Here is a 19257-nt window from a genome sequence, read left to right as displayed (position 1 = left end):
ACTTTTCAACTGAAAATTGTCAAATTTCACTTGTGTAATCCCTAAAACACCTTAAATAAATAAAGATTATTTTCAGAAAAACTTTTATATGTTATCTGTTACTTTTTTACATTAATTTTATACCCAAATTTGACCAACCTCATAACCACCATAAAACTTTAAAGATTGAAAAATGCAAAGTACTGTACAATCTTTTTAGCACTGACCATAAAGTCCAGAGTATCTCTGAGAGTTTCTACTTTTAACCTTTTGACATGTCCATAACAAGAGGGTTAGTATAACTTTCATGGAAACTGATAAGTTTTTCGGAATTACAAAATTGTGCTTTATGTAAATGTCATAAAAACCCAAAGAAAACAGTTCTGTAACTAAAGCCAAAAGGACTGTAACACCAAGATTACGCTTATTAATTAAATATGAATTTATTGCTAAAAAATAATTTCAATTGAGGAAGAACATGTAAATTTATAACAAAACAGTATAAACTGTTTGTATCTTCTCTCATTCTATACTTTATAGCAAGCAGTCATAAAATAAGAAATTTTTCGGACTGTAAAAACACTTGTGAACTAGTCCAAAATTGTTTTAATACTATTTACAGATAAATATATATTAAATATGGTACTTTATATATCCAAGATTTAGAAACAGTCATGGATCTAAACCATACTCTACTGAATACTTTAACCTTCTACACTGAAACTTACTGGATCCATCTCAAAGTAAACAAGTTCACCTCCAGTAAGAGCTATAACAACTTGTCTCTGATTTACTGCACATTTAACAATGGTTTTCTTCCCTGGTGTACGCCATTCATTTACTCGTTTATCTGCTCGAATGTGACGTATTCCATCTGGGTAGATCTGAGATTAAAAAACACAAGTTAACGACACACAAAATCTTAATTTCACCTAATGAGATAGCTGTATTTTAAATACCATATAAGAAACTGAATCAATAGATACACATAAAAAAGAAAGTGGGTTTCAACTTATAACAAGCTGTGAAATGTGACAAGCTACATTCTCTACTTTAAGAACTTCTTAAAGAATCAGATATCTAAAACCACAAAGATGTAACTCACATAAATTATTGTAGAGGCACAGAATATTAAATAATAATAAAACAAATGATCACTGCCAATGCAGATTATAAAAGCTTACATAAAAGTTTGTGAAATTTTTCATTTGCTAATTTCTTTTAAAGTTCCTTAAAGACAACATAAAATATTTGTGAAAAGTTTATAAGGGTAAGGTATTTAACCATTAATTGTTTTAAAAATAAACATGTTTGTGTTAGGAAACTGTTTACCACCTCAATTCTACTGCAGGTATTAAATGTTTCAGTGTTAATTATTACAAACTTTGAAATATATATATCAAATTCACAGCTAAAATTGGATGACAACAGTGATCTGGATGCTGATCAGCATGCAAGTTTTACTTCTGATAATAAGAGCTCTCAAAAATCTAAACAAAGACACTGAATCAAGCATTACTGGTACATAAAACCTCTCCTAAGTGATTTATCACACAAAGTTAAAATTCATAACTTGCACATAAGCACAAACATACTTGAACTAAAGCATCATCTCCAATCTGAGCACAGGACAAGGTTGGAGTTGTACCAAGAAACCCAGAATCTGTCACTTCTTCTACTGTCTCACCAATAGATAATACAAGGGTGGCGTTGACGAAAGATACAATAATGTAGGCATCAAATTCATCTGAAAAAATATCCAGATTTCATTTACTTAACTTCTACAAACACTAACAAATAATCAGTTTCCTATACAAGTTTTGTTGCCTACAGCAAACAAACAGTGAAGATAACTATGCCACTGTTTTATGTATAAAAGTAGGAATAGTCACTGGAATATAAGGAAACCTACAGCATATGCACAGAAATGCAAACAACAAATTTAAGAAATGTGATGAAAATAGTATCTTAAATAAATATTGTTTTATAAGCAAAATAACAAACTGTATATTTTCAAGGTTAAGAGAGAAACAAAATATAAAGGTATTTTAAAATAGATAAAAGTGTTGAATATAAAAAAATTATTAAATGTTGATAAATTAAGAACAGACATAAAAAGATAATAAGCACAAATTTATTTGCCCACAGGCTACAAAACCCTTCTTGATTGTCCTTTTTGTAGACTATTAATTCATATATTTTAACCAATAAAAGGTTTTTACTTTTTATTGAGCATTTTCAGTGAGAAAGATATCATTCTGAACTACTGCAATAAGAAGTGTTGTAGTTGGCCAGGTGCTCTCTCCATTAGCAAAGTGATCACACAAGTTATAAAAGTTTCTCCTTTTGCCTGATATATATTTAACTCAGAGAAATACTATGTAGCATAAAAGATTTTTTTCACAATTAAAAACTGTTCCTTCTTTCCTTGATTAAAACATTTCATGTAATTTTGTACAGTTAACTTGATATTCTATTGATATTTAGATATGTAGAGCACAATTACACCACCTTTAATCATGCTGAGCTGTTCAATTCCAGATACAACATTTCCAAATAAATATTTTAATGAACTCTGTAGTTGACAATTCATGGCTTTTCATTTAATGAAAGGATGAGCTTGTAGTCTGCTTAAACTCTCTCTCTCACTACAGGTAGGTCAAAGTTCACATATCATGACCTCTTACAGTTACATTTATTAAATTGTTCTATTATCAATGCACATCAATCATTTTAGGATTAAAACATAATTTATAGTTCACATTCTAAAACTAAAAGCAAATCTTCATTTTTGTATTGCAATTTCCTAGTCCAAACTTCCCATTTCTACATTTTCTGCTATCCTTATAAAGCATCGTAATTTTACATGGAATTTCTCACTTACACTTCAGGAGGTGAGGTTATCTTACTTTGGAGAGCAGTCACCTTACAACAACTGTCTGCAGACAGTGAAGGGTGATACATATGTGGGAAATTGTGGGCTTGAACATTCACAACTTGCTTTCCTAATTTCTATTTATTTTGATTATGTATAGAAATAGAAATAGCAGTTTTGATTTTTGTATATTAGAAAAAGTATATATATCAACAAGCTAAACTGACAACTTACAGTGAGAAAACTTTTTCATTTTAAGGAGATATAAGCAGTAAAGGCCACATGCCACACCACCTACAGAGCATCTTGCTTTTAAAACTTGTCATAAATTCTGTCTGACATCTACTATTGTATTATTTACATCCAACAGTAGGTGAATGATTTCACTTAACTGACAGCTACAGGGTCAATGGGTCTTGGATTAAGCAGATTTTATCAATTTGATATCATTTTATTTGTATGCTGCTTTTGAAGCTCTACTTGACCAGGCAAAGGAATTATTTTATACGAATGAAAGTGTATCACATTAAATACTGCAGAATTTAATTAAAAAAAACTTAAAATGAGATCACATTATCATTACATTGAATTAGGGTTACACTTCAACATTAAATTGAATTGTATTAGTACAAAACCTTGAAGAAAAGATTTTAAATGCAAGTTCTAAATTTTTTGTTTTTTTTTACTTATATTTTTATAAGATTTACTAAAATGTAAAAATTAGAAAAGTACCATAAAAGAAATAAACAAGCAAAATGCTTGTGACAATAACAGCTTGTGCTAAGTTTGACAGGAGTGTACTTATAACTGGATCTATAAATGAAAAATCTATAACCTTAAGCTGTATAAACTAAATATTGTGTAATTGTGTTTGTTACAATACCCACATATTTTAGAACAAAAAAAGTTTAATTTAGATTTATTTCATATTTTAATGGTAGTTACAAGGCTAGTTAAATCAATTTTTAACTGGCTAACCTTCTAAATGAATGTGAAACATTTTTTTCAGTGAAAATACATTTTATCTGCTACTTTCTCTACTCTAACTCTATATGCACATAGTTGATTAAAAATACTTTGTTTTATTCTTAACATGAAAAATAATCTTGTACTCATAGACTAGTCAACATTCTGACTCCATATATTCACAGACAAATCTTTAGTAAATGTACTTAAATGATTTTTTTTTGTATCAAAAAATACTGCTAAATTTTGAGATGCACATATTACATCAAAAGTATAGTACTGGGTACTAATATTATATTTCATTGTTATCCTGTAGTTACAAGGTCAGTCAAAATGATCAACCCCAGCATAAAAAGTTATTTCCTCCAAAACCATGACCAACTTGAGAGATGGTTGATACATGTTGGTCATGCTTTGTGAAAAAGTAAGAATGAAAAGGTAAGAGAATTTCAAGCTCAAGTCTTTCTATTTGATAGACAGTAAGCTGCATTTAGGTTTTACTTTTATATATTAGTTAATTATGTATTATTTGTGTTTTAAGATTTATATTTGTAAGGTTTAATTATTTTTTTAATTATTATATACTTTTAATTGCTAAAAGACCTTTGATACACTTATGCAAGAAATATTATGCTGGAGGAGTTGAACCTAACAGCTGAAGTTATTATAACATCACCTATATGCACTTTTTAATATGTTTCAACATGAATAAGTAAAGATAAAGATTAGAAAAGGAAAATAAAAATAAATTATAATTGAAAAGAAAAAGACACGAAATTACACAGGTCAATCACAAATGATGTTATTAGGGGAATTAACAAAGAGTTAAAAGGTATGTACATAGTTTAAACATTCACTGAACTATACTGACGATACTGGCTGAAGTCAGTAATGTTGTACAGAAAATGTCAAGTAAAATATAAATATTTACCTTAAAAACTTTGAAATTAATTTAGGGGCTACTAAAGACTATGCAAGTACAATATGAAAACTGTAAGATATAAATTAATATTTTTATTCTTATTATGAAAGTCAGCCTGCAGGGGAATTATTAAAAGTATTAAGTGCAAATAACTACATTAAATAATAAATTTTTTATTTGTGAATGAAACTGACAATTATTTCTCTAGTTTCTGTTTGATGGCTCTTTAACCAAACAAAATTGAAAGTTATAAAAATTATGGTTTGTCCGAGTAATAATAATTATACAGTGAGTAATTTACATTTAATTTCATACTCCTTCAAGAAAGTAGTGGAAAAGACACAATACAAGATACCTAGACAAAATATGTTTTAAGTGTCATACTAGAGGAAATTTGGAATTTCAAAAAAAAAAAAAAAAAAAACTGCATTGTAGAATTAGGAACTTCAAACATGTACCCTATTAAAATATGGGCTATAACCTAAGATTTTATGCTATATTAATTGGTATAATGTAAACAAAATGTAGTATGATAAAATTTTGAATGTAAAACACTAAAACTTTGTATCATGAGCAGTAAAGAATACCCAGGCTATGAGGATTAAATATTATATATTTTCTAAAACTACATACTTGGAAAAGAATTTCATGCTTAGTTCCAAACAATTTAACTCTAATTTTATTTTTGTAACAAAAAATTAGTAGCTAAAATCATAGGGTTAAACAATTTTCAAGATTTCTTTTTAAATTAAAAACATTTACAAGCAACAGAACTTATAATTAAAGTACAAGTCTACCAAACTTACCATCTGACTTCTTTTTGATAGTCCATACAGCATTGGGGTTACCTGGTAGTTCAGATACAGCCATCTCTGACACCTACACACAAACAAACAATATAATTTAACCACATATCTGTAATAAGAGATCTTCAGTCTCTGCTTATGGTAATGTGCATGAAATATTTGCTTATGCAACTGTCTGTGCCTACTAACCCTTTTTCAATAGGCTCGGTATAATATACAGAAATTTGTATACACATCTGCACACAAAGTATTTATATTATAACTTTTGATGTAGTATGTGTACTTTCAGAAAATTTGGTAAACTTTTAGCTACAATTACACATTTTTTGTACACAGAATATCACATTTTTTAATGAAGTATTTTTTTTACTAAATATTTGCTTATGAAAATACCAAGTGTTTCATTTCTAGTCCAAGTGCAAATGTTATAATTAACAACTATTCTTTGACCCAAAAATTTCATATTATTTGTGTAATCTCCAAAACCTCCTAAATACATTTCAAATGTTTGTTTTCAGTAACACTTTATATTTTGTCTATTATTTTCTCTACCTTAACTATGTGAGATTTGTCAGTTTGACTAACCTGATAACCATCATAAAAAATTAAGAAATAGATATAAAAGATATAAATTTTGCTTTTTTTGATAATAGAATGACTACAGACTATAACACAAAAATACAAGTGTTTAGAATAAGCAGCTTAAGTCTCATAAAAATGCAAAACTCCTGTAAATTTTATTACTTTTTATTATAATGGCCCACCAGTTGTGCCTGGCTAGCATTACATAACTTGCATTGATATGGTGCTTGAGCACTCATGTTGCTGTACCCAATGATATAAAACTGACCTTTAGTCTTCTCTGTCTTGGCTGTGTTTTAGTAGAGTAGTATTTTGAAATACACAGTCACATTTCAATTACATTATATGTGTATATACATTATTGCTAGTTAGAAATAAATTACTAAACAATTACCTCTTCTAGCTATGACCTTTGAATTCAGTTGTTGCTGGACATAGATTGCTAAACCTTTTAAAATTTTACAAATAAAGAATATGAAACAAATTTTTTTAGGATTTATACAAACAACTGAATAACCAAAAATCAAAGTACTCTATTGATATCATAGAATCCCACTGTAATTTATCAAGATTAGTAGCTAAAGTTAATTTCAGTCTAAAAAATATGAAATTTCATGCAGACTAAAAACAATCTACCTCCTTGAAATTTTGTTTTGAAAGAACATGGTGAACTTTTAACTGATTAAAATTGCTGAAAAAATTACTAGGGGACATTTTAAGCTGTCAATTGCAGGCATGCCAATAACATTTATGAAAAAAAGAGGAAAAGGTATATAGCCTGGTGCCAGAGGCACCACAGCGCAGTGCAGCCGCGCCTGACTAGGGAGGTCCGGGGACATAACCCCCCCGGGAAATTTTAAAAAATGGATGCTATTTGGTATGATTTGGTGCAATCTGGGACATCATTTCTTTGTGTTTTTTGACATTGCAATGTTGGAAAAGTAGACAATATATATCATATAAAATAACAAAAGGAAATTAAAAGACTAAATCAAACTAATAAAAACTATAACTTTCATTTACAGTTTTAGCAGATTGATTTATTCTTTAATTTGCATTCATTTTTAGAAGATATATCAAAATATCTAAAATTAACAAATAAAATAAAAGTAAATAAATGAAATTTAAGATTGTTTATTTGCTATTTATTCAGTTTAATTTTTTTCTAAATCAAAATATATTAGTAATATGAGTTAATAAAGCCAAAATAACTCAGTAAATATTTCAAATACAAAGCATTTCATTATTATCCTTTTTGTCATCAATAACATCATCATCATCAACTACTGGTATGTTGCCAATTAAATGTTTTATAGTCATTGCCAATAACTACTTCTCTGCTGCATATATTCCATACAATTTTCAAATCACATAAAATTACTCTTTTGACTAATCATGACTACCTACAGTTCAAATTGTTCATCTATGCAATCTTGTCATTATACTACTGGTACCTTAATGTCAGTGAATTTTCCATTCTTTCACAAATTGACAATACAAACTAAAACAGCATATGAAGGAAAGCTATGACACTGCTTAAAAATTCAACTACTGATATGGTTCAATATTAAACTACTGATATCAGTGATATGCCTCAGAAATTAAATTTTGTACAGTCACTGACATCAACAACTACTGCTCTGCTGCATGTATTCCATTAAAATTTCAAATTACTTAAAATTACTCTACATGACTACCTACAGTAAAACTTGTTCATCTATACAATCTTGTCAGTAAATTACTGGTACCTCAATATCAGTATATTTTTCATTCTTTCACAATACAAACTGAAACAGCAAATCAAGGAAAGTTTTGACATTGCTTCAAAATAAAATTAATGATATGCTTTAAAATGAACCACTGGCACTGTATGCTGCAGATAATAATAAAATGTTTTTCAGTCACTGATATCAACTTCTGCTCTGCTGCATAAATTACAGTCAAATTTCAAATCTCTTAATTTCCTTTAATCAATCTTGGCTACTTTCCTCTTTTTTTGAGACAAGGGTTTCCAGTGCTCTCTTCCGAGCTTTTTCTCTCTCCTTCTCTGAATGGGCAGCTCTCTGTGCCTCTGCGGCTTTCTGGACTTTTTCTGTAGCCAAGGTGGTTGGGCCAGATTTCACAGAACCATAGGCCTCAAGCCTTTCTGCCCTTTTCTTCTGATTCTCCCTAAGCTTTGAGGTATACTTTGAAGCTGCTGATCTAATGTCCTTATACATTCTCTTGTCTACAGGATCAAAATGAACATCTTTCCATTTAAACATTTCAATCGCTGTTGTTTCTTTGGAGCGTAGAGAATATTTTTTCGTCTGGTATGCACACGATACCAGACCACGAGACCTGCAACAAGACTGCCTCCAAGATGGCGGTCAGATTTTTTTTCTGCAATAAACATTGAAAAAATACGATTTCTCCTCAAAAACCACCTACCCGGCCCCCAAATCGCTCATATTTTCTCCTCAAATTTACACGAATCTCGTGGGTGATCGTTGGCCGTTTGAAAACCGCGGAAATCCACGTTTCATTGGAAAAATGGCACGCATGCAATTGATTATTCACATTTCATATATTGAAGTAAGTGTGTATACGAGACCCATTTTAAAATGGAAAAAGCTGAACAGAGCTACTGTGTTTGATTCAGTGCATAAGCCACATCTCAATAAAATAAAGAGATAAAGAGATACGAGGTTCTTATTTATATCCTATCTTGTCAATATTAGTCATTTAAGTTTGTAATCCATAAGAAACTTAGTATTTTGACATCACAAACATGTAACTTTAAACAGTGCTGCATTCAAAAAGTCATGTGACTCACTAAAATTGATATTTAGGTGTGTTCTTTTAATATTTACCTTTAAATTAGGATAATAATGTATAATATGAACATTTGAATTATAGTCTTTAGCTTGATATAAAATATATTGACATAAATTCATAAAATAGCAGTTCAATAAAATTTCAATGTGAGTCAACAAACAAGACATGGTCTTTAATTCTTTACCCATTAAGAAAGGGTTAAATTTTAATGATCACTGTTGTCCCATGTTGATCAGTAACTATATTTTTGAAAAATTAAAATATCACTAAGTACTGCAAACTGGAATACACTATATCATATACAATAATAAAAAAGATAAGCTTAAGACTATCTCCCTGTCAGTGAGAACCACTTTAACCACAAACATCAGGTTTAAAGACAGATATTATGCAATAAAAGAAAGTGTTCAAAAAATTTATTTTTTATGTACAAGTAATCAGGACTGAACTTTATATGTATTTATGTATTTTATTTCTAATGTACTACTGTGTTGAGCTCTACTGTTATAATTAACTCAGTACTATGTATCCTGTGTTTACATCTTCTTTTACCCTGTTTATCATCACATTAACTATCACTTTGTTTGTGAAGATTGCAAATTTCTGGATTACTATTGTTTATCGTTGACCACTTTGGAGGAGACTATTTGGCTCTCCTAGTCTATTACCACATGCCAGCTCTGCATCTCTACTACTGTGAATTGGTTGGTTGTTTAGTGTTTATTGGTGCAAAGTAACTGGGCTATCTGTGCCGTACAACCAGTAAAAAGGTAAAATCATTAAAATATGCAAAAAGGAATCATGCTAAAACAAAACATAGTCCAATTTTCAAATTAAAATGATAAATAGAGTTAAAAAACCAATGGCTTTGCAAATTTTAAAACACAACCAAGGTAGACAGTGTTCCTATTGCCAATGACACTGTCTAATGTCAAGGGTGAAACCATGGTAAAAATATGTCTAAAATGGTAACATCAATCTCGATCATAACAACAGCATAACAGTAAAATGTGGGCTACTGTGACCTGAGTGTTACACAGACCACACATTGGGTCATCAGTACCAGATAAAAGAAACTATGAGTTGAAAAACACTGTGACCAATGCATAGCCTAACCACAATAACTTCCCCCTTCCCATCCTTACAGAAGCAAGAAAACCAAAAAGCAAATGAAGGTTTGATGTGGAAAAGCTTGTTACCATGTTGCTTACCCCAAGTTGAGTGCCAAATGGTGCAGAGCCGAGTCTTGAATACAGGGCCATACATAGTCCATGAACAGGACAGGCATGGTAGTTACAGTACCATAGCAGACTCATTTAGCTGTGATGTCAGCGAGTTCATTCTCACAAATACCAATGTGGCCGGGTATCCAGAAAAACTGGATAGAAATAGATGATAGAGAAATGGGCCACTCTGTTTCGAGTACAGATGAGAGCAGGGTGAGAACTAACATGAAGTGATTCCAGGGTCCACAGAGAGTTAAGCAAGTCAGTACAAATAGTACAGTTCATGTACTACCTAGCTTCTATATGATCCAAAGCAAGAGAAATGGCATACAGTTCAGCAGTGAACACAGAAACTGTAAAGAGGATTCCATGTGCAACAACTGAATCACAACAAACCATGGCAGAACGCACAGTCACTTTATTTCAAACCATCTGTATAAATGAAAATAGCAGGATGGTTCAAAAGATGTTCAGAAAGGCGATACTTCCAATTGGTAGTATCCACCTTCTTCAGATGACTCGAAGAAAGCTCACACTTGAGGATGGTAATTAGCCATGGTGGGATGGGTTAATCAGTGGACACAGCTATGTTGTCCAGAGACAGTCCAATTCATCCAACTGCACCTGGATACAAAGCCCAAAAGGAACAATGGCAGACTGCCTATTCTGGAAAAGCATGGTCCACTGAGAAAGGAAAACACAACCCCAGATGTGATGCTGTAGTTCAAAGTTTTGAAGCATACAGTAAAGATAGTTGCAAATGGTGAAGGTATAGAGGAAGTTCATGAAACTAAGTGTACAAACTATGGACTGGAGAAGTGCAGAAGGCCCCTGTCCAACATCTTCAAGGCTGAGGTCCTGGCAGAGCCATAGACCAGAAACCCATGGTCTAGTTCTGATCAAGTAAGAGCACAATAGATTTTTAGTAAAGAATATCAATCTGCTCCCCAAGAGGACATGAAGGATGTTCACTGCCCTTGTACACTTGACACGTGGCTGCTTGATGTGTGGAATGAAGATCAGCTTATGGTCAAAGAACTTTGCCTCAGGGGCCATGGAAAGCACAACTTCCCTAAGAAAGAGCTCGATTTCTGGGTGAATATCCCACTGGCAGCAGAAGTGCATGCATAAGGTTTTGTAGCAAGAAAAGGTAAAACCATTTGCTGTGGTCCACTTCAGGAAGCAATTGAGGACAGTCTGTAGCTGCTTTTCAATATACCTCATGCAGCAATGCCAGGATTTTGTGAGCACAAAACCTGAACACCAGTATCAGACACAATGTTCACAACACCCACTGAGAATGTCCAACACTGGTACTTGGTTGACTCTAGCCCAAATGTATCAGCTGACTGGTCCTAGGTAGGCCACCCATCTATATGAATTCAAGACCAAAGAGGTGTGCTGGAGTTGAACCCCTCACTCACCAGAATTCTCTCCTCCCCTTCACATTTTGCCATGCATGTCAAAGACAAAAGTGGTTGATTAGATCCTAGAGGAGGTAAACTCAAAGTACAGAACATTTCCTGGGAGGTCCTCTCACCATGTACAAGAATCCACCTTGAGGGGTACTAGTGTGGATTAAGTTGTGGTGTCTTCAATGAGTACCTTGAAGACAATTGAAGGAACCTTTCTAGTAAAATATTATCAGCATTTTCTTATCGTCTGTGAAGATAAGTATTGAAACTATTATGCACTTTCAGAAAGCTGATAAAACAACATTATGTAAATCCAAATATAATCAGAAAATTGATAAGCCAAGAGTATGGAAAAGAGAAATCCAAATTTATGACCATCCTGGTGTTAAACCAAAATACCTGAATAATGATGGTTTTTTATTTGTTTTAAACTTCTTGCATAGCTAAACAAGGGCTATCTGTACTAGCGATCCCTAACTTAACAGTGTAAGACTAGAGGGAAGGCAGCTAGTCATCACCACCCACCTCAAACTCTAGGGCTACTCGTTTATTAACAAATAGTGGGATGGACTGTCACAATATAAAGCCCCATGTATGAAAGGGTGAGTACATTTGGTGTGATAAGGATTTGATCCTGCAAACCTCAGATTACACAACAATGATGGTGATTTGTAAAAGTAAAAAGAGACAAACATCATCTCACTAGTCATTAGATAATACAGATACAACAGATCAGGTGGGTGAAATCACACTAAAACTGCTCATAGAGTATTTTGTTTTTAAATGTTCACTGCTGGAAATTTGAGTAATATGTAGTGTTCCCTACTGCCTTATGTTTTACTAATAAGTTACTTTTAACAGTTTTACTATTTTTAACTTCACACTTTATCTAGTACTGAATTTTAATACTCCTTTAGATAATGTCATTTTCTCACATTCTCTACTTGAGTAGCTTATCTTCTTTGGAAATCTTTTATTCCTACACTATAAAATACAGGAATATAATTCATATTAACTTCTTTATGCCATTTGAAAAATTTAAAGGCTCTCAAAATAAGAAATTGCTCTAACAGATGTTAGTAATGAGTAGATGCAAATCATAATTTGCATTTTTAAAATTTTTTTTATATTATTGTTTGGGTTGTGGTTGATTTTGAACACTTCTTAATATCAATGAAACACATTCAATGATAGAAACATTCTTACCTCTAAACCATGCCTCAAAACTCGTAGTGAAGATCGTGAACTTCGACCACATGCTGTATATAACTGAGGAGTATCTTCATTAGCTAAATCTGCAATTTGGCAATGCATGATAGGAGACAGACTTTCTAATTCATCAACCAAAACTAGATTCTTTAGATGACGAGGAGCAAAGAAAAATGTATCTCCTTCTTCCAGTGGCATTGCACTACTAAATTCTGGTTCATCATCATCATCACCTAAGTGTGCAATTTGATACAAGTAACTGAAATTAAAAAAAATATTTTTTTTTTACATGACAATCACAGAAGTTTTTCTTAAAAAATCAACACTAATTTTTACTCATTTTAAACACAGGTACAAAACTTCATCAATCTTCTTTTCATGTACATAGAAAATGTTTCATTTAAAATGGAGTCTAAACACACTTTAGGCATATATTTTCTTTGTGTAATGTCCTTAGAATTATATGGACACAAGTAAATAAATAGAGCAAAAACTCTTACATGTACACATATTTCTTTTAATAATCTGACAGCAAGTTGAATCTGAACCATCCCTGACTGACAGCCTATATAGAGGCTCATGCTTCCTGAACAGTTATTTTAAGCTTTCTCTGACTAAAATACGAAACAGTTTTAATATTTGATGATTTGTTCTATTTGTATTGTTTCTTCCAAGTCCTTGTCAAGTGATGTGCACTATATTATAATTCAGAAGTTTCTTGAGGAGATAAATGGGTCTTGCATCAATCAATTGGACACTGTATTTCTATTTCTTATGACTGGAGTTTTGGCAGAAGATATGATTATTACTATTTTTAAATACTTAAGAATTTATTACACAGATACATTATTTAAACCATGAAAATACAAATTATGATCTTCAAAATGTTATAAAGTATTTTAATTTACCTTTGCAGTAATCCCAAAAATATTCATATTAGCATTCAAACTAAACACACAGGTAGAACTTGTTAAAAATAGCTGAAAATAATTTAACTTTTGGTAAAAGCTTTTTGATAGAATCTTAAAGAATTTTAGGTAGATGGTGGTATAAAAAAATACACTGAAAGTAAGAGCAGATATAGATGAATCCAATTTACACAAAAATATTACAGTATTACAGGTAAGTATACAGAGTAGAATGAAACAACAGAGCTTTTGAGACAAACAAGTTTCAGAGAACAGCAAAAACAAATCATTTTAAGACTTATCCAAAATTCAATATGTGGAAAAACCAAAGAAAAAATTAAAATATTTTAAAGGATCTAGTTTCTGATAACTGCTGTTAGAAAACCAGGCAAAGCAGCATAGACTGGAAATTTCAAAATCTCTGACTATAGGCAAATAGACTAATTATAAGATCAAAATAGGAACAACATCCAAACAAGCTCATACAAGATAGGTAAATGGAATGTTTGTTTATTCTTGAGATTTATTAATCTACCTATTACTTATGTACTACAAAACATGCAAAAGTTACTGATTAGGTACATGAGAGTAGAGGAACTAATGTGATAAGACTTGCATTTTCAAAATCATTTGGTAAATATGTTATTTTTTGTATGTGCTGGATAGAAAACAGGCCAGGAAGAAGAAAGAAGATGGTTGATATAAATGGAGTTTATTCATTCTAGATTAATACTACGAGTGAAGTATCTCAGCAATCAGTTTCAGGACCTTTACTCTTTCTGATTTACATCAGTAACATAAATGAAGGAAAGGTGAATAATTTATATAAATTTACTGATGACATTAAATAAAGTTTTGAGTGTTACTGAACTGTCACGACAATGCTGTTCTTTTACAAAAGGATCTGGATAATTTAACAGGTTAGGCAAATAAAGTTCAAATGGATTTCAATTATAATAAATGCCAAGTCTGCATGTTGGATATCACAATTTGAATTAAGGATACTTTTAATGAGAATAATTTTAACAGATCTTATGGACAAAAAGATCTTGGTGTTTAGGTTGATCAGTATTTTAAGTTATCCAAGCTGTTCCTAGTGGCAAAGTAAATAGGATTTTATGATGTATCTACAAATACATGAATAAAAGTCTAAAAAGGTTATAATGTCATTGTACAACTTAAGACTCTTAGGATACATTTGACTAAAGTGTTGAATCTTGAGATCCTTCCCTCAGAAAAGAAATCGAAATGTGAATGTATTCAGAAGATGTACTAGAATGACAACTTTGATGGAAAGGTTTTCAGACCAGGTTATGTTAAAATATCTGAATTTATTTTCTCTTGAAAAATGAGAAGTTAGGAGGGATTTGTTTGAGGTGTTTAAGAATGTTAAAAGAATTAATAATGTTGATACACTTAATGGCCAGAATGGTAAGTGTAAAGGAGAGAAAAATAAATTTTGGCATGGGAGAGTTATCTTCATTTAAGTTTTATTTTTAATTTTTATAGCAGGGTGATTGGTCTCTGGAATGCATTACCTGTGGATTACAGGCTCAGTACAAGATTGATATAGTAATAATCTTGTGCTTGTTACAGTTTGCATGTTATAGCTTTCAAATTAGTAAGCATATCTTCACAAAATTTTACAGATTAGTAAACATTAAAAGACTTTCATACACAAAAAATCATTGTTCTATTAAGTCTTAAGATTTTTAAGTAATGTTTTTCACATGCCCTTTTCTTCTTGAATGTTGACTATCCAACATGCAAAAGAAATTTTGATTTTAAGATATAAAATATTTTTATAGTCCAAAAATTATGAAATTTTACATGTGAAATCTTTATATCTTCCAAGTATCAAACATTAATTTTTTTTTTATTTTATCTGTTATTTTCACTTTTGAATCTGCACAAGTTTGATCAATTCGAATGTATGTGCAACTACCATAAATATCAGGAGATAAATATAAGTTATGTTTTTTTCATAATGACAAATTATACCAGAAAAACACAAATGTTTAGTCTAAATAGTTTAAATATCAAAATTATACAACTATATATATTTATTGTTTGTATTATATTGAGCTTTCAGTCATGCCTGGCTAACATTAAAGAAGTTGCAAATAACACAGTACAAGTCACTCTTGTTACTATACCCAATAATATAAAAATGTCCTTTACAAAGTGACCTGTGTTGGCTGTTTTGATAGAAAAGTATTTTGTAAAATATTTCAGTTAAATTATATATGTATATAGATTATTGCCATTTACAAACTATTCATTGAACTTTTCTTAAAACACAGAAGAGAGAGTAAATAAAGACTAGAGCAAACATTTATTTCTTCTAATTACAAACTTTGTATTCACATCTGCTGTTTGTCATAGGTTGCTAAACCTAATCAACTTTTGCATGTGGAAGATGTAAAACAAAATCTTTTCTTTTTAAATGTTTTTACACATACAATTTCAAATAACCAAAAAACATATGTTACTATATCAATACCATATAATTCTACCATAATTTATCAAGCTTAGCAGCTAAGCTGTATCTGAGTTTAAAAAAATATGAAATTCCAAGCTCACTGAAGCCTGACCTTACAGCTTGAATTTTAGCATAAAGTGTCCTCAAAACAAAATAATTCAGAAAGGCTTAGAAAAATCACTGGGGGTTGTTACGTATTACAATTTCAAATAGCCTAAAACTAAGTTAAATTTGAATTGATTGATTGATTTAGTGTTTTATGGCACAAAGCAGCTAGGCTATCTGCGCCAAACGTCCGTTAAAAAGAAATTAAATGTAGTAAAATACAGAAAAGGAAATGAAGGTAAAACAAAACATCATTGAAAAACAGAAAAAGCACAAAACCAATGTTGAAACCTAGTCAACAATGTTAAGAGAGAAAGCAGAGTAAGAGAAGTTGTAAAGTACTTACTCTAGCAATATGGTAATGATCATAACCCACCAGGAAGACTAACAGGTAAGTTCAAGAACCACCGTCAGTCACCTGAAGTTGGCCTTTCCAGTCCTGGTTTTGAGTTATGTGTCATAGCAGCCATTATCAAAATGTAAAATAATAGAAGTTTTAAAAGATATATAGCAAAATCATAATAATGAGTAGCCAAATGTCCAGTAAAAAGGTAAAAGTAAAGTAAATGAAGTAAAATACATAAAAGGAAATGAAGTTAAAAACAAAACAGCAATTAAAAATAGAAAATTGCATAAAACAGATGTTCACATCCAATCTATAAAGTTGTAAAGAACTTCTGTAGCAGAATGGTAACGATCATAACCCGCCAGGAAGACTAACAGGCAAGTACTTAAATTTGAATATAGGAGTTAATTAAATGTCAATGTGTATAAAATTTATGTTTGCCAACAAGATTGATACACACAGTTTTCTTTCTTAAAACAAATATATTTTAATATAAAAACAATAATACAATTTATAATAAGTTTTACAAATAATGATTTACATACAAAAGTTTTACAAACTTACAAGCAAGACTGAGTCTTCTATCTGATCTGGAGATTTCCTGATATCCTATTGAGGGTTCACAATGAGTGAATTAATTTAGAGTTCATACTGGAACAATTCTCTTAACAAGGAGCAAGCTAGCTCTTCAATGATCACACGTTAATGTTCACCTCTGTAGTTATGTCTTCGTAAAAATATTAATAACAGATATTACACCCACTGAAGATAAATAGTCTGTAATGTTTGAAATCTATAAATGTTCCTGCAGCTTCCCAATCAATAAACATCAGTCACAGTTATAGCTTTTGAAATTTATAGTGTACCAACTGTGTGTAGCAAACCAACAATATATATAGTCTCTTGGCGCATTGTCTTATTAATGTTGAGTGAGGTTCTTGAAAATTCAGTTAGTAACAATACTGGCAATCACTAGTACTAACATATATACATAGTACATTATTGATTCTTACACTCAAGAATCTTCTACAACTTTAGTAAATAGGCAGGAATTTCACAATACAGATTTAACAATACAAGTTACATGTATTTCTAAATATATATACTTAGCTGAAACAAACATCAATATTAAAAAAATATATAATAGTAAATACTGTCACAAGAGGCATTCTGACTTTTCAATTGGTTATTCACACATCACAGACAGAAGTAGGTGTATTTGAGCAACTCCTTCGAAAAATGGAAAGGGATGGGCAGAACCACTGTGATTGAGTCAGTTAATGTAACAATATCACAGTAAATAGAAAAGACAGGAGATGCTTATATTATGATCTAGCTTATCAATATCGGTAAATCGAGATCCTTACTCATAAGAATCTACAGACTATACTTGAAAATCATAAGCATCTAATCTGAACCAATGCTGCATTCAACATACCACATGACACAAAAGTCAATAGTTAACTGAGTTTTTAAATTTACTTTTATGTTGAGAAGTTAACTAATGCATCATACTAAATTTTGTATTATAATATACAGTATGATATCAAACATACTGATATAAATTCATAAAATAATAATTCAATAAAATTTTGAATGCGAGTAAACAAGTGCTACATTCTTTGACATGTGTTTAGTTCATTAAACAAAAACTTAAATACTTGAGTAATAAGAGCTAACTTTTGTTCTTCTTTTTTTTAAATATATTATTTTAATTTAGTGGATAGGACAGTATAAATGGATTAACATATCCCTTGCTGTACTTTAATGTTATGTTAAAATTATTGTTTAATGAAATAATGCCATTCACACAACTTATATTCATACTAAAATGGTTGCAGTGTATTCAAGCTACATTAATTTGATTAGATTTGACATTTTTGCTTCCTGCAATAGCAGTTTATACTTACTGGTTTCCAAACTCAGAAGCGACAAATAGAAATCCTGTCTTCAGAACACACATAGCAGTTGCTACAGGAACAGTGTCAAAATACTTAAGCTTGATTTCTGTTACCTGAAATTAAAATAAGTTGATTCAAGCATCTCTTGATAATAGTATTACAAAATTCCAGTCACTTATATTCATTATCAACATGCACAAAGATAAAATGACAAAATTATGAATCAGCTTCAGATAGCATTAACTATTAAACTGTGGGGATGGGTGCATTATACCTACTATGTAACCATCAAAGTAGTCATACCATTACCAATAACAAAAGCATATTTTGAAATAATGTTATAATTCATTAATAAACATTACAAAATATCATATTTTTAATTAAGTATTTTTAACTAAAGATTTGCTTACAAAATTTTGCTTTTGGTATCTTATCTAACATGAAAAGTACTTTTGATTTTATGATTAAAAATACTTTTCTGTATCCTAACTCTATACAATGTTGATCAAGTTAACTAACCTCATAGCCCTCATAATAAATGAGTAAAAAAAAAGTACCCCTTTTTCTCTTTGGAATGCCTGCAAATTGTAACAGGAAAACATAACTGATTATCCTAAACATTTTAATTCTCATAACAGTATGCATCTATTTATAATTATTAATTTCTGTTTTACTGACCTTTGAACCACATTTAATTAATCATCCTACCAAACAAGTT

General features: G+C 30.7%; 1 protein-coding gene across 1 annotated transcript in view; it reads right to left on the bottom strand.

Annotated features, from left to right (window-relative positions):
• LOC143237044 (splicing factor 3B subunit 3-like) overlaps positions 1-19257 on the bottom strand; it is a 112810-nt gene that overhangs the window by 41367 nt on the left and 52186 nt on the right. Inside the window, 5 exon segments of the mRNA XM_076475878.1 lie at positions 708-863; positions 1575-1726; positions 5549-5621; positions 12795-13056; positions 18549-18652. Coding sequence (XP_076331993.1) covers positions 708-863; positions 1575-1726; positions 5549-5621; positions 12795-13056; positions 18549-18652 — 747 coding nt within the window.

This window comes from Tachypleus tridentatus, chromosome 13 (genome assembly GCF_004210375.1).
Source record: "Tachypleus tridentatus isolate NWPU-2018 chromosome 13, ASM421037v1, whole genome shotgun sequence".
NCBI classification, from domain to species: domain Eukaryota; kingdom Metazoa; phylum Arthropoda; class Merostomata; order Xiphosura; family Limulidae; genus Tachypleus; species Tachypleus tridentatus.
Note: the sequence above shows the minus strand (reverse complement) of the source record. Positions and strands in the feature narration are given on the sequence as shown.